This window comes from Pan troglodytes, chromosome 17 (assembly GCF_028858775.2).
Source record: "Pan troglodytes isolate AG18354 chromosome 17, NHGRI_mPanTro3-v2.0_pri, whole genome shotgun sequence".
Classification (NCBI taxonomy): Eukaryota; Metazoa; Chordata; class Mammalia; order Primates; family Hominidae; genus Pan; species Pan troglodytes.
This window is the reverse complement of record NC_072415.2, coordinates 41,897,545-41,913,044: the sequence shown is the minus strand read 5'-3', so window position 1 is coordinate 41,913,044 and position 15,500 is coordinate 41,897,545. Positions and strand designations below refer to the sequence as shown.

General features: G+C 36.7%; 1 protein-coding gene across 6 annotated transcripts in view; it reads right to left on the bottom strand.

The window, feature by feature from the left end:
* Nucleotides 1-4,765: 4,765 nt before the first annotated feature.
* Nucleotides 4,766-15,500, bottom strand: part of RNF138 (ring finger protein 138) — a 39,801-nt gene continuing 29,066 nt past the window's right edge. For 4 of the 6 annotated variants that reach the window (XM_512083.9, XM_009433841.5, XM_063795574.1 and 1 more), the window contains 4 exons: nucleotides 12,763-12,819; nucleotides 11,495-11,606; nucleotides 9,541-9,648; nucleotides 4,766-7,117 (listed from right to left, as the gene is read on the bottom strand). In XM_512083.9, coding sequence (XP_512083.3) covers nucleotides 7,049-7,117; nucleotides 9,541-9,648; nucleotides 11,495-11,606; nucleotides 12,763-12,819 — 346 coding nt within the window. In that variant the 3' untranslated portion in view covers nucleotides 4,766-7,048. The remainder of the gene's footprint in view (nucleotides 7,118-9,540; nucleotides 9,649-11,494; nucleotides 11,607-12,762; nucleotides 12,820-15,500) is intronic. The other 2 variants (XM_016933495.4, XM_063795572.1) reach the window with 1 other exon arrangement.

Sequence of the window (15,500 nt, the reverse complement as noted above, 5' to 3'; positions counted from 1 at the left end):
ACTCAGTTATCTTTTTTAAAAGGCTATTAAAATATTCCTCCCTTTTCCAACAACATTATCTGTATGAGACTAGATTATCTTCATATCCTTTAAGCAAAATAACCCACAATAGGTTGAATGCTGATGCATATATGAACAATATGAACAATCTAGCTGTCTTCCATTAACCTAGATATTTGAGAGATCTGCTGAATATTTTTGCAAGTTATTTTCCATTACAAATGTTAATGATAATGTAATGAGCTTATTATTTTAAATGTTAATGTTTTCACTTTGTCAATTCCCTTTTTTTTTTTTTTTTTTCTTAAGAGACAGGGTCTCATTGTGTTGCCCAGGCTGGTCTTGAACCCCTGGCCTCAAGGGATACTCTTACCTTGCCTCCTAAAGTGCTGAGATTACAGCCATTAGCCACTGGGCCTGGTCCACTTTATCAGTTTCCTATGTGATAAACATGTGATAAATACAGTCATGCATTGCTTGATGACAGGAGTATGTTCTGAGAAACGTACCATTAGGTGATTTCCTCATTGCGTGAACATCACAGAGTATATTTACACAAACCTAGATGATATAAGCCTACTACATACCTGGGTTATATGGTGTGGCCTATTGCTCCTAGGCTACAGAACTGTATGGCATGTTACTATACTGAATACTGTAAGGAACTATAACACAGTTTATCTAAACATATCTAAACATAGAAAACATATCTAAACATAGAGAAGGTACAGTGAAAATACAGTATTATAATCTTAAGGGACCACCATTGTATATGTGGCCCATCAACGACCAAAATGTCGTTATGTGGCGCATGACTATATTCACAAAAACAAAACTGCTTTTGGGTTCTCAATAATTTCTAAGGGTAAAGGGCTCCTGAGGCAAGAAGTTTGAAAAGTGTGAGTCTAAGTAAACCTAAAATTACTTCATAAACACAGAAAATGCTGTTGTGATATATCAATTCTATCTGGAAACAGAAACAGTTGGTATAGAGTAGTATTCTCAACCATTACTCATAAAATTTTCAAAAAGCTCAGAAAAACTATTTTACACCCTTTGATACTACCAAATAACCTAGATAATCATATGTAAGCTAGTCAAGTGATTTGCTAATGTTGCAAAATAATTTTTTTCCTAGAGACAATAGTTTCATTCTAATTATTAAAGAACCAAACATGTTAAAAAATGGGTGGGTTAAGTAAATTTCTCATCATACATCCTAGGTATACATTCGACTGAGAAGTATGATCATCAGCTGATTGTTTATTATTCTTTTTCTTTTTTTTTTTTTTTTTTTGAGGAGTCTTGCTCTTGTTGCCCAGGCTGGAGTACAACGGCGCAATTATTTTAAGATATGTTTTATTTAGAATTCCTCATGTGTGGGGTATTTGTACTTCTTGGAAACAAAAACAATGTCTCAGATCTTCCCACAAAAGTTGAGGCTAGCAAGCCAGGTATGACGCACACCTGCAGTCTCAGCTACTCATGAGGCTGAAGATCCCTTGAGACAAGGAGTTTAGGTTCAAGGGATCGAGGCCTTGAGGCCAAAGCAGGAGGATCACTTGAACTCAGGAGTTTGAGACCCACCTGGGCAACATGGCGAAATCCTCTCTCTACAAAAAATACAAACAGTTGAGGCCAGCAAATAAAGACTAGTAACCCTTTAGACTCTATATCCTTAAGGGGGAAAAAAAATCCAGACTGTCTTGACAGGATTTTAGACTAAAGTAGGACCTGACAGATATAAATACAATAGGTTGACTTGTACTGGATACACAGTAACAATAAACGTAACATGCTCTGTTCCAAGCTCTTTGTAATATTAACTAATTCAATCCTCACAAACCATAGAGGTAAAAAGGGCTAAGAAATGTGTCCAAACTACACAAGTAGCAACCAGCAGAATCATCAAAAACGGGTTGTCTGGTCCAAGAAAGTAGGCTCAGTTGTTTTAAATGCTTGGTCTTCTGGCAAAGATCTACCCAACACCCTTCTGTATCTGCTGCAACCGCTTTTGTTTCTATTGGTGGCTTCAGATCCTATCCCAGAAAATATTGTCCTTAAATACTCATTAAAATCTCCTATTTCCCATGATTTGAGGGAGCCTAACAAAAAAATAAAATAGAAAAATAAAATTCTGTACCTACAAAAATGCCTTGAAAAGAAACATCCAGGCCGAGGTAGGGCACGGTGGCTCACGCCTGTAATCTCAGTACTTTGGGAGTCTGAGGTGGGCGGATCACCTGAGGTCAGGAGTTTGAGACCAGCCTGGCCAAGATGGCGAAACCCCGTATCTACTAAAATATAAAAATTAGCTGGGTGTGGTGGCGCATGCCTGTAATCCCAGCTACTCGGGAGGCTGAGGCAGGAGAATCGCTTGAACCTGGGAGGGGTTGAAGTGAGCCGAAGTCAGGCCGCCGCACTCCAGCCTGGGTGACAGGGCGAGACTCCATCCCCCCAAAAGATAAAAGAGCATCCAGGCCCTGCGCGGTGGCGCACACCTGTAATCCCAGCACTGTGGAAGGCTGAGGTGGGCGGATCACTTAGGGCCAGGAGTTTGAGACCAGCCTGGACGTGGTGAAACCCATCTCTACTAAAAGTATAAAAATTAGCTGAGCATGGAGGCGCACGCCTGTAATCCTAGCTACTCAGGAGGCCGAGGCAGGAGAATTGTTTGAACCCGGGAGATGGAGGTTGCAGTAAGCAGAGATTGCACCACTGCACTCTAGCCTGGGTAAGAGTGAGACACTGTCTCAAAAAAAAAGATAGAACATCCCATACACAGCTCATGGAAAGTCAGGTAAGAGCCGCAGAAGGCCATTTGGCTAGACTCTTCACTTCCTTCCTCAGTTATGAGGGGAAGACCAGCCTGTTCTGTTTTTACCTACATTTGGCATCCCCAGGTACCAGCATACATAAAAGAATCACTTGTAATACATTTAACACAACTTTTATAAATACTAAAATGTAACTTTAGAAGACTAAGCTTTTCTGTTCTGGACAAAGGACAAGTCACTGCTGCTGTAAATGCAAGAAAAAAACAGAAAAATCTCAATGTTATAAAAGCCAAATATAAAATAATATTTACTGTGTGCTTCCACTTAACACAAACCCATTTATGGTATTAGAAGTTATGTAGTGATAATACTTAGTTGTGACCGGAAATAGAAACAAAAAGACTTAGGAGATTCTAGCAATTTTTTTTCTTGACTTGAGCATGGATTACTTCAGGTTATCGTTCACTTTGTGCACTTTCAGTATCATGTGCCATTATTGCCCACTTAGACTAATACGAAATCTCCCTCACATCATATTTTCTTCCTCTCCATATCCTCCACCAAATGGCTGACTCATCTGCTTACCAGTCTTCCATATTTATTCCCCTGCCTTGCTTGTCTTAAATTCTGCAGGATGTCTTTCACTATTACAATCTTAAGAATTCCTGTTTTTTGGCTGGGCATGGTGGCTCACACCTGTAATCCCAGCACTTTGGGAGGCTGAGGTCAGGAGTTCAAGACCAGCCTGACCAACATAGTGAAACCCTGTCTCTACCAAATACAAAAAATTAGCTGGGCACGGTGGCGTGTGCCTGTAATCCCAGTTAAGACAGGAGAATCGCTTGAACCTGGGAGGCGGAGGTTGCAGTGAGCCTAGATCATGCCATTGCACTCCAGCCTGGGCAACGAGAGAACTCCGTCTCAAAAAAAAAAAAAAAAAATTCCTGTTTTTTGTTGAGACAGGGTCTTGCTCTGTCATCCAGGCTGGAGTGCAGTGGCACAGTAACGGCTCACTGAAGCCTCAACCTCCCCAGCTCAAGCCATCCTCCCACCTCAGCCTTCTGAGTAGTTGGGACTACAGGTGCACACCACCACACCCGGCCAATTTTTTGATTACTTGCAGAGATGGGGATATATGTTGCCCAGGCTGGGAGAATTCGTTATATAGGACATCATACAATACAGTTTAAATTGTTTGTTTGTCAGTAAAGTACATAATGGAATACACCCATTTTACTCATATTGGGAGAAGAATGCAGTGTATGTCATCTTTCTCAATCCCAGGACTGGACCACTGCTATTGAAGCAGGGAGACAGGCTGTGACACCCGTTTTCCTGAGATTCCTGTATCCCCCTTTAACTCACCTCCCTTCCCCATCTTTTTTCAAAACTGTACTGCACAGATAATTATGTTACACACTAAGTGATATCATGGAATGAGTGCTTTACTTATATGTCTGAGTTTTATAGTATCTGTATTTACATGTTTTCTGGGTCACACCTTTTCTACATAGTATGCTAAAAAGTCACGCTTCTACAAGGGGTTTGAGTAGCAGCTGTAAGGGGTTTCTGTAGAAGTTATGATGTATTGAAGATCATAATTAATACTTACCAAGCAACCCATACAAGGTATATGACATTGTATTTGGCAACATAGTCTTATAACCCTGGTATCTTACTTAAAAGTACTATCTCCATATAAAAGTGTTTATTAAGCAAATAAGCTTTCTGCCTAGCTGCTAACAGGGCTTGAAAATCTTGCTCCGCAGACACTTCATAAAATTGCTTTATAAGGTGATTAACATTTGAAATGGATACAAATAAATAGGTTTATAAAGTTAAATCTGACATATAGCACCAGCATGTGGTAGCTTTTTCTTATCCACTTTTTTAAGTGCAAAATAATGGGTTATCTCCTACATGTCTTTCAGTGTGAATTATGAGAGTTAAATGTTTGCCTCCAGACAAATTTTAATTAGACACACAAGTAGGAGAAAACCACTTTTAATTGAAAAATAAAGCAATACATCTCAAATAAGACTCTGTTTTAACAACAAAACTGTAATTTGTTGAAATAGCTTTCCTAAGTGGTATTGTGAAATTTAGGTATTGGAGTATCAATACAATTCCCTCCTTTAATTCTGACTCAGCTATAAGTAATATTAAAAATAAAAACTTTTCCCCATAAATTTAATGTCCATAAATCTGTAAAGTCTATCCCTATTCCCAATTCACTGACAAAAAGAGGGGAAATTTTAAACAATCATTTTCATACTGAGAAATTCTCAGATAAAAGCAAATAAAGTATTTTCCTTATGAAAAAGCTGATATGTGAGACACACAAGACTATCAATGGTATTTAACTCATTCACAAAACTTTAAAACACAATTCCATCAAGATGACCTCTACTACAATTTTCCTTTAAAGAAGTTCCCAAATCCCAGAATGGTTTAACTTGACATATTGGATGTATTAAACTTTGAAAGAAACTATGAAAGTTATTGCTTTAAACTGGAAAACACTATGGTCAAAAGTCTCTTAAAAAGGAGCTGTTTTTTAAATTACACCCATGTAACTGAGAGAAAATGCTCAAGCACACACATAGTAAACACCACTCTTTAAAATGACAGAACAAAGGCGTATGTTCATTAAGATGTATGGCTTTTCTTGTGGTTGTTATTACAATCCATAAATAAAGTCTTTACTGTTTGACTGAAAAAGGTTTTTACAAAACTCCACTTCCAAAATTAACATTTTTATTAAATCAAGTTAAAAAAAATGTTCAGTGTAGAAAAGTCAACAAGGGTTTTAACAAAACCAAAATATACCTTTTTATACAATATATGTATATATTAGCAGCAAACTACTTCTGAGATTCTCTTTTATGTTCTTCTAGTTATTTTAAAGAAAGCATAAACAAACAATGTATATTAGTATGGAATGTCAGCAAATCCACTCTTAGTCCTTTATTCTGTGATTTGGGCCTTCTACAAAATACTTTGTGATTCTCACTAATGAATATTAAGAACATACCCAATTTTAACTAAAAAGTAGTGAAACAGTGGTTGGTAGAATCTTTCTCACTATATCACGGTCACACATTATATTTGAGAATAACAAATGAGCACCATATAAACAGGTAATTGTGTGTGTGTAAACTCAATTTTTAAGGTGTAATAGCAGCCAACTAGATAACTTAGCACTGTGACTATCACTTTTTAAAAATTTGGTGATATACAAAATTTTAAACAAATCAGATAAACACTTCAACCCCCTATTGCTTGTCCATTTAAAAAATCCTTAATAGAAATTCTATATATAACCTGACAAACTGCATACACACATATGTGTATATATACACACAAAAGTATATGTATATATACATCTTTAGCTTTGAATAAATTTCTAAACTGAGATGAAGCCAAACCTCTCATTTATATCTTCTAGAATACAATATCACCAACTGAAAGTTTCTAATAAGAGTTTCAACTTAATCAGAAATACTGGCTACTGAAAATTCTGAGGCCAAAGAGCTGTTATTCAGCTTAGTATATTCTAGGCTTACAAATCAGTCAAAGACTGAAATTATCAAATGCCCATGAAAGAAAGAAATTTTTCTCTTTGTATGTCCTTCTAATAACAAAAAGAAAAGAAAATATCTTTACAACAAGCTTTCACTTTTTAAAGAATTAAAATTATTACAGAAATCTCACTAGTCTTCAAAAATAGTAAATGTTATATAAATACAATTTTCTTATAGTTGAATTTTTCAGCTAGAACCTGCATTTAAAAAATTTCCTTTGGATTATTCCATTTAGCACTTCAAGTTTCTATTCTGCAACTCTAATAATAACTGGCTCAGATTTGTTAGGTTATATCAATCACATCGTTCAAAATTTGCTACTGTGTGTTAAATGTGTACAATAATAAAGTAAATGGGAGGAATGCATCAAATTTCAAAAGCAACATAATAATGAAAAATTCAAAAATAATATTACAAAAAGATAAAGTACAACAGGGATTCTCTTTCACCGTTACATTAGTGAAACATCTTTTTTACACCTTTAAAGCTAATGTCATAACTTTCATTTTTTAACTTATCAAGATGATGAAGTTTTTAGAAGCCCTACCTTTATTTCCAATCAAAAACTAAAATGACTGAATTACTTTTATTAATATACACATCAAGTTACTGAAACGGTGACTTCATGTAGTTTCCCCCTTAAAGATGGCACTTGCAGGTACAAAGATGCAGAGATGTCTACAGCCTTCAGATGTTTACTTGAAAAGATTCTTCAACAGCAGTTTGATATTGGGTTTCTTCATCTAGCTGAAGATTCTAAAAACAATAACATTCATGTCAACAGGAAAAACATACTCAACTACTCTAATACTTTGCCCAAAACATTAGACATCTTGATACACAGTACACACACTCAGGACAGTTATGTAAAACATATATAACAGTATCTTTTAAGATACAAGATTTGAATACCTGAACTTTATCAACTACTCTAATACTTTGCCCAAAACATTAGACATCTTGATACACAGTACACACACTCAGGACAGTTATGTAAAACATATATAACAGTATCTTTTAAGATACAAGATTTGAATACCTGAACTTTAATAAGACATTAAGTTCAGTTGTAACTGTTCAAGAATAACAAACAAACAGAGAGGATCATCACAGAACAAAATTTGAGTGTTATAATGCCTTTATAAGTCATTCATAAAAAATGTGGTTAACTGGAAAGCTGGGTAAGCATGCGCCTGTAGTTGCAACTATTCAGGAGGCTGAGGCAGAAGATAGTTTGAGCCTATGAGTTTGAGGTCAGCCTGGGCAACACAGGGAGACTGTCACTTTAAAAAATAAAAAATGAAAAATAAAACTGAAGTTAATCATAACACACAATCATAAATGTGTCATCTCTAGAAAATAATGCCAAATATCTGACAGTAAACTGATTTTAAGAAAACAAGCATTTATTGAATTATGAGTTGAGTAAGAAATTTTTTGGGGGGGCAGTTTGGCTCTGTCACTCAGGCTGGAGTGCAGTGGCACAATCTTGGCTCACTGCAACCTCCACCTCCTGGGCTCAAGCAATTCTTGTGCCTCAGCCTGCCAAGTAGCTGGGATTACAGATACGTACCACCACACCCAGCTAATTTTTGTATCTTTAGTAGAGACAGGGTTTTGCCATGTTGGCCAGGCTACTCGAACTGCTGACCTCAGGTGATCCACCCACCTCGGCCTCCCACAGTACTGGGATGACAGGCATGAGCCATCATGCCCAGATGAGTAATAAATTCTTAACCATAACATGAAGCCTACAGCTTATTCAATCATTATAAAACTACTCCTTAATTTTAAAAATTATATTTGCTACCAATTTTATGCCCTATGCGTTTCGCTTTAAAATCAAGGCCTCTATTTGACAATCTGAAATAATTAGATCACCTACTTTTCTTTTCTTTTTTGAGACAGAGTCTCGCACTGTCACCCAGGCTGGAGTGCAGTGGCGTGATCTTCACACACTGCAAGCTCTGCCTCCCAGGTTCATCCCATTCTCCTGCCTCAGCCTCCCAAGTAGCTGGGACTATAGGCACCTGCCAACACACCCGGCTAACTTTTTGTATTTTTAGTAAAGACGGGGTTTCACCGTGTTAGCCAGGATGGTCTCAATCTCCTGACCTTGTGATCCACCCACCTCGGCCTCCCAAAGTGCTGGGATTACAGGTGTGAGCCACCAAGCCCTGCCTAGATTACCTACTTTTCTATGGCAAGATAAAACAACTTGACAATTAGATCAAAAGTGGTTCACAAATTTTTGTATTTCCAAATACATTACATAGCAATCTTTCTTACAATGAGAATTTAATAATAATCTAGAATTACTTTATAAATTGCTAAAGCAATAAAGCGCACCTAAATTTTACATATATTTGAATTTTTACTTTGAAATTGGCTAAATAATGCAAATTCTACAAAATTTAAAAACCATTTAAACAAGAATGATGTAATTTCAACACTGGAAGGCAGACAAAAATGTATATTTTGTTCATGTCACTCTGCTTACCTAAACTGGAAAACAAATAGCCATTCTTTGTCAGGACTAATCTTAAATAAAGTTTTGATTAAACTGAAGTTGAATAAAATGCAATTTAATAATTAATAAAACAGGTTTTCACCTAATTAAAAAAGTATATCACACATTTAGAAGTACAAATTAACCCATTTTGCTTTATGAATTCATTTTTACATTATATAACTTCTCTTACACTCTTAGTCTCTTTGTAACCTGGCTTTGCCTGATAACTAAGCTCCCTCATTTTTAAAAACATTGTGTCTTACATGCTAGATTTGAGAAATCTAAGATTTCTAGCATAATACAAGCAACTTATACTACATGAGAAAGACATCCTCCATATGTTGTACCAATTTTACTTCTCTTGTAGGTACAATTTTCCCTTAAATCTTGACAGAGTTTTCATGTAAATCATCATTTTGTTAATCTGGGTGCTTGCTGTTACTCTATTAATTCTCTCTCTAGTACAGGAGGTGGAGAGTAAACTCAATTTTTACCTTACCATTTCTACAAGCTAAAGTTCACCAGTATTATTAAAAACCTAAGAACTTGCTCTAAATCCATCCAGTAAGATACAACAGCTTGCCACAAAATTTAAGTCGATTAAAAAAAAGTTATTTTAACTTTAATATTTAAACAGTACTTTCTTAATCTTGAAGAATTCACTTACCACAAATTCTCCATAATCAAATTGATGTCTCTGATTTAGATGACTAACGAAATTTCTGGTAATCTGGCTAGGATCTCCCCAAGGAAGAGACACACAAATAGGACATGTCTATAAGAAACAGATTGTTTTAAACAAAAAATAATAAAAACAATGAAATATTATACAATTGACAGTATTAAAATAACACAGGGATATGTTAACCAAAAATATCTATGTGAGAAGCATTTTTAAAGGCCAAGTTCCATGACTAGATCATTTCCCAATCAATTACCTTAGATAAATGACATTAATTTAACACAGTAAGAGAGATCTTAGACATTCTATTCCTTAAATCTCTTATTACACAAATGTTTCAACAGAAAAACCACATCTAGCTTTTAATAATACCAACTGTAATGACAGTTATCACTAACTGGCTGCCTGCAACATATCCAATATATTATCTCATTTGATCCATACAATAACCATATAATTATTATTAGTTTTATTTCATTTGTAAGTAAAATAAAAATGAAGTAAACTGGAAAATTTACTTTAAATTGTATCCTTAGTTTTTCTTTTCTTTTCTTAAAACTAGAGACACAGTCTCACTGTTGTCCAGGCTGGGTCTCAAATTCCTGAGCTCAAGCAATCCTCCCGCCTTGGCCTCCCAAAGTGCTGGGAGTAAAGGCATGTGCCACCACACCCAGCCATATCCTTACGTTTAAATGAACTACATCTTAAAAACTGAATGGATAAATAACTGAAATAACACACAAAAAACCTTCAGTAATTAAACTCTAGCCAAAGTTTATGATATATCGAATATTATGCAGAAATGAATAAAAATTTGGTAATCCAATATAAAACTAAGTAAAATCTTAAATATGAGCGAGATTTCCTGGAACATCTTTGGCACTGTATTTGTCTATTTAAGCATAACTGAACCCATTCTAATAAGCAAAGTAGGTAGTACACCTTCTTAGGTGGTATGTGAGAGCTTAAGGTCATCCTCAATGGTTATTGAAGCATATTCTTTTTATTTTATTTTTAAATAGACAGGGTCTCACTATGTTGCCCAGGCTAGTCTCGAACTCCTGGGCTCAAGCAATCCTCCCCTCTCGGCCTCCCAAAGTGCTAAATTACAGGCATGAGCCACCGTGCCCGGTCCTGAAGCATATTCTTTCACAACTTTTCCTAGCATACTCACTAAAACAGCTTAGAAATATCTACAGTTCTTATTGATAACATTTTCCTTCCTATTCTCCTTTCTGAAGACAATTATTTATATATCAAAATGTTCAGCTGAAAGGGAAATCTCTCTCCCAGCTCAGTTTCTCCTGTTCCATTCACAGCTGAAATAACTTACCTATGAAACACTTCTAGGATCATTATATGTTGGAATCCTGAATTCTGCTCTATCTCCCTCATTATCAAAAAGCTCTCACCATTTTCTTACATACCCTCAAAATGTCAAAAAATACGTAGGCATCAAATACAAAGTCTAAGTCTTTTCCTTCCTTGCTTTATGCATTCACATACTATATGCTGCAAGAAAACAATAAAAATACCTACTGACTTTATTCTTACTTACAGGTATTTTCACCTACAGCAATCTACCTGACTAGATCTACTTGTCTGCCATCTACAGAGCAAGTAACTGAGGCCTCAATAGACAGGTTGTGCTACTGCGCAGGAATGAGTTCCCAGTTCATCTTTCATTACTTCACTCTTCTCCAGACTGTGCTATATTACCTCACACTATGCATCTCCCTTTTTATAATGAGAGTTACTGCAATTTTAAATATCCCATTTTGCTTCACAGTCATCAATCCTTTGTTGACAAAAATCTACCTTACTGATAATGCCCCAACCAAATATAAATCAACTACTTTCCCTTGCATACATGAAGTGAAATAAATAGAACAGCATGTTTTATTCTAAGCAGAAGACTGTCTCAAACATATGTACTTACCACAGGAACTATCTGAAATAGGTGATTACTGTTACAGTGATCCAGTAAACGCTGTCTGGTAAAATTTGATTCTTGACACAGGGGACACTTAAAAGTAGGATGACCAGAAGAACTATAAAACAATTTTAAGTGAAACATACTTAATTCAGAATAACACAAAAATAACGCTCTCCTATTTTTTGAGGAATCACTATACATTTTTTTAAAAAGTTATAATTATTAGACTATTCAAAGATTCTCTCGTTTTGAACATACATATTCAGGAAATGATGCATTACAGAGGTTCCCAATCTCAGTTTACAGTACTCTTAGTATCCTCAATAAATTTTTTCATGGCACCTCTAGGCCAAAACAAAAACAAAAACAAAAACCTAGCTGACTCCATATATTATGTAGTTAGGTCCAAACTTAATTGTAGTTGTTTTCTGATGCCAATAGCTGTCACTGTATGTCCCTTGAAAATTTTTAATATTCTGTAGTATTCCACATTTTGCAAACCTTTTATCTAGGAACTTAAAACTTCTAAAAGACTTCCATCAATATCGTATCTCTAATAAATACCAGGCCCTAGGAATCCAACATCCAAAATTCAAAGGAAAAGAAAAAACAAAAGCACTGATCATGAGAATGAAATACTCGAAAACATTCTGAGGATCAAGCATCACTGAGTTTTAATACTTCTGAATTTCAGGAAGGGACAGTTCAACACAGACAACTTTACCTGAATCGTGTGTGGAAGAAACCTGACCACAGTGAAAGAGAATAACTAAACTCTTCTAACCTAATGTGATTCTTAAAAGCAGTAACTGCATTTTCTATTTCTAAACTGCTAACTTCAAACACTATGCCTAATGATGTAACTGATTTTTTTTTTTTTTAAGTTTAATTTATGGCCAGGCGCAGTGGCTCATGCCTGTAATCCCAGCACTTTGGGAGGCCAAGGCAGGTGGATTATCTGAGGTCAGGAGTTCGAGACCAGCCTGGCCAACATGGTGAAACCCTGTTTCTACTAAAAATACAAAAATTAGCCGGGCGTGGTGGCAGGCACCTGTAATACCAGATACTTGGGAGGCTGAGGCAGGAGAATCACTTGAACCTGAGAGGCGCAGGTTGCAGTGAGCCAAGATTGCACCACTGCACTCCAGCCTGGGAAAACAAAGTGAGACTCCGTCTCAAAAAAAAAAAAAAAAGTTTAATTTAAAAAGCTATTTGATAAGTGATAAATATAATATTACTTGCTAAAGTGGCAGGATTTTTCAAAAGCTTACCTTGTATTCTCTTGGTAAGTTTCTGTGTTATCAGATGTGGATGTTTCACTCCTATTGCTTAAGAAGCACAGGGGAAAAAGTTAATACCTCAAAGTAATGAAAACACACTAAAGGTTCATTATCTTGAACCATTAATGAAGAAGACTAGTCTGAATTTGTTTTAAAAGTCTGAACTTCAATACACCTTTTTCCTATTAGGTCCTTGAAAAAACAAAATTTGAACTTCAAATGGTTCTGAACTATGAAATAATTACAATATTAATTACTTTTAAATAAATTGACTGCTTACTAGATTCTTATTTATGTTCTTTAAAATTAACTTATGCACAAGTTACAAAAGTATAGAGAATTTTGCAGAATTACCTTAAATCCCATTCCTCTACCTTTACCTAGACTAGTAAGGTTTTAAATGCTACGGTAGACTCAAGAATTTGTGAACTTTTTTACTTCAAACTAGGATATGGTATAAGGTTATGCCCTCCAAAGTGGAGTAATTTAAGAAAATATGTAAATGTTCATTATGTTTGTATTTTATTTCCAGAAAGGAAAGAAACCAGGCTTCACTAATATTTAATATACAGAACAACTTAACATCTCCACTTTTACCATATGCCAGAGAGTCATGTGTCACATGGAATATCAGAGGAATCCTGAGGGAAGAGTAAGTATTCCATACAGGGACTGTCACCTGTGTGTTACAGAATTTGATCAATGTGGTCAATTTTATTTATTTATTTATTTAGTTATTTAGTTTTTGAGATGGAGTCTCAATCTGTCGCCCAGGCTGGAGTGCAGTGGTGCAATCTTGGCTCACTGCAACCTCTGCCTCCTGGGTTCGAGCAATTTTTCTGCCTCAGCCTCCCAAGTAGCTGGGATTACAGGCGTGAGCCACCATGACCGGCTAATTTTTGTATTTTTAGTAGAGATGGGGTTTCGCCATGTTGGCCAGGCTGGTCTTGAACTCCTGAGCTCAGGTGATCCGCCCACCTCAGCCTCCTAAACTGCTGGGATTACAGGTGTGAGCCACCGCGCCTGGCCCAATGTGCTCAATTTTATAAAAGCAACGTCTTTCAATAGTAGAAATCTTAACACAGTAATAAGATAAGTAGTGGCTAAGAAAAATTGTACAATACAGGTTGGTTCTATATCTCAATGCGAGTTTAAAAAGTTGAACTTAAATGGTTATTCATTTTTCCTTTATAAAAAGACAAGGAGTACTGTATCATCTACTTAGCAGCTGATCTTTCTTTTCTGTTTACTTTAATAATAAATGTGTATACAACAATGTGTACACAGTGAAAAGGCACCATTCCAATGACACTCAGTTCACTTCTGTGAAGATAACAATGTTATCTCTCCACACATAGCCCAAGCGAGCAAGCAGACTTCACTGTTAAAATACATAACCCAGGCCGGGCACAGTGGCTCACACCTGTAATCCCAGCACTTTGGGAGGCTGAGGCGGGCGGATCACAAGGTCAGGAGTTCAAGATCAGCCTAGCCAACATGGTGAAACCCCGTCTCTACTAAAAATACAAAAATTAGCCGGGTGTGGTGACGGGCGCCTGTAATCCCAACTACTCGGGAGGCTGAGGCATGAGAATCACTTGAAACCGGAAGGCGGAGGTTGCAGTGAGCTAAGATCATGCCACTGCACTCCAGCCTGGGCAACAAGAGCGAAACTCAGTCTGAAAAAAAAGGACATAACCTAAATAGAAGACTATTAAACTACTATTTGTACCTTTCTGGAACTAAAAACCTGCTCTTTAAAATAAAGTCAAATTATGGAGAGTGCACTTATTAAGGGAGTGTTACATGATTTTGTTACCAAAAACAGCATGTGTCACCAATTAAAGAAAAACAACTCATATCTATACATTTAAAATTGGTAGATGTTTCTAACCAGCTTAAAAAATCTTCCAAATTAATATAATCACTGGGTTTTGAATGTGCCCTTTAAAAATACTGTTAACAACTTCTAATAGGTTTATAGAACTATAATATCATTGGGGAGGATGAAAATTTCAGCAACAGTCCTTTTTATATTTAGAAAATAGGATTAAAACTTTTTTTTTTTTTTGAGATGGAGTTTCGCTCTTATTGCCCCGGCTGGAATGCAGTGGCGCGACTGCGGCTCACCACAACCTCCGCCTCCCAGGTTCAAGCGATTCTCCTGCCTCAGCCTCCTGAGAAGCTAGGATTACCGGCATGTACCACCACACCCGGCTCATTTTGTATTTTTAGTAGAGATGGAGTTTCTCCATGTTGGTCAGGCTGGTCTCAAACTCCCAACCTCAGGTGATCTGCCCGCCTTGGCCTCCCAAAGTGCTGGGATTATAAGCGTGAGCCACCACACCTGGCCAGGATTGAAAAAATTTTTATTTTATCCTATGGCATACATCTTCCATTTGGATCTGCTTTTTTTTTTTTTTTTTTTTTGAGACAGTCTCGCTCTTGTCTCCCAGGCTGGAGTGCAGCGGCGCGATCGCGGCTAACTGCAAACTCCTCCTCCTGGGTTCAAGTGATTCTCGTGCCTCAGCCTCCCGAGTAGCTGGGTCTATCGGCCATGCCACCATGCCTGGCTAATTTTTGTATTTTTAGTAGAGACAGGGTTTCACCATGTTGGCCCAGCTGGTCCTGACCTCAAGTGATCCACCCACCATGGCCTCCCAAAGTACAGGGACTACAGACATGAGCCACCGCACCCAGCCAGTACTATGCAGTTTTAAATAAACACA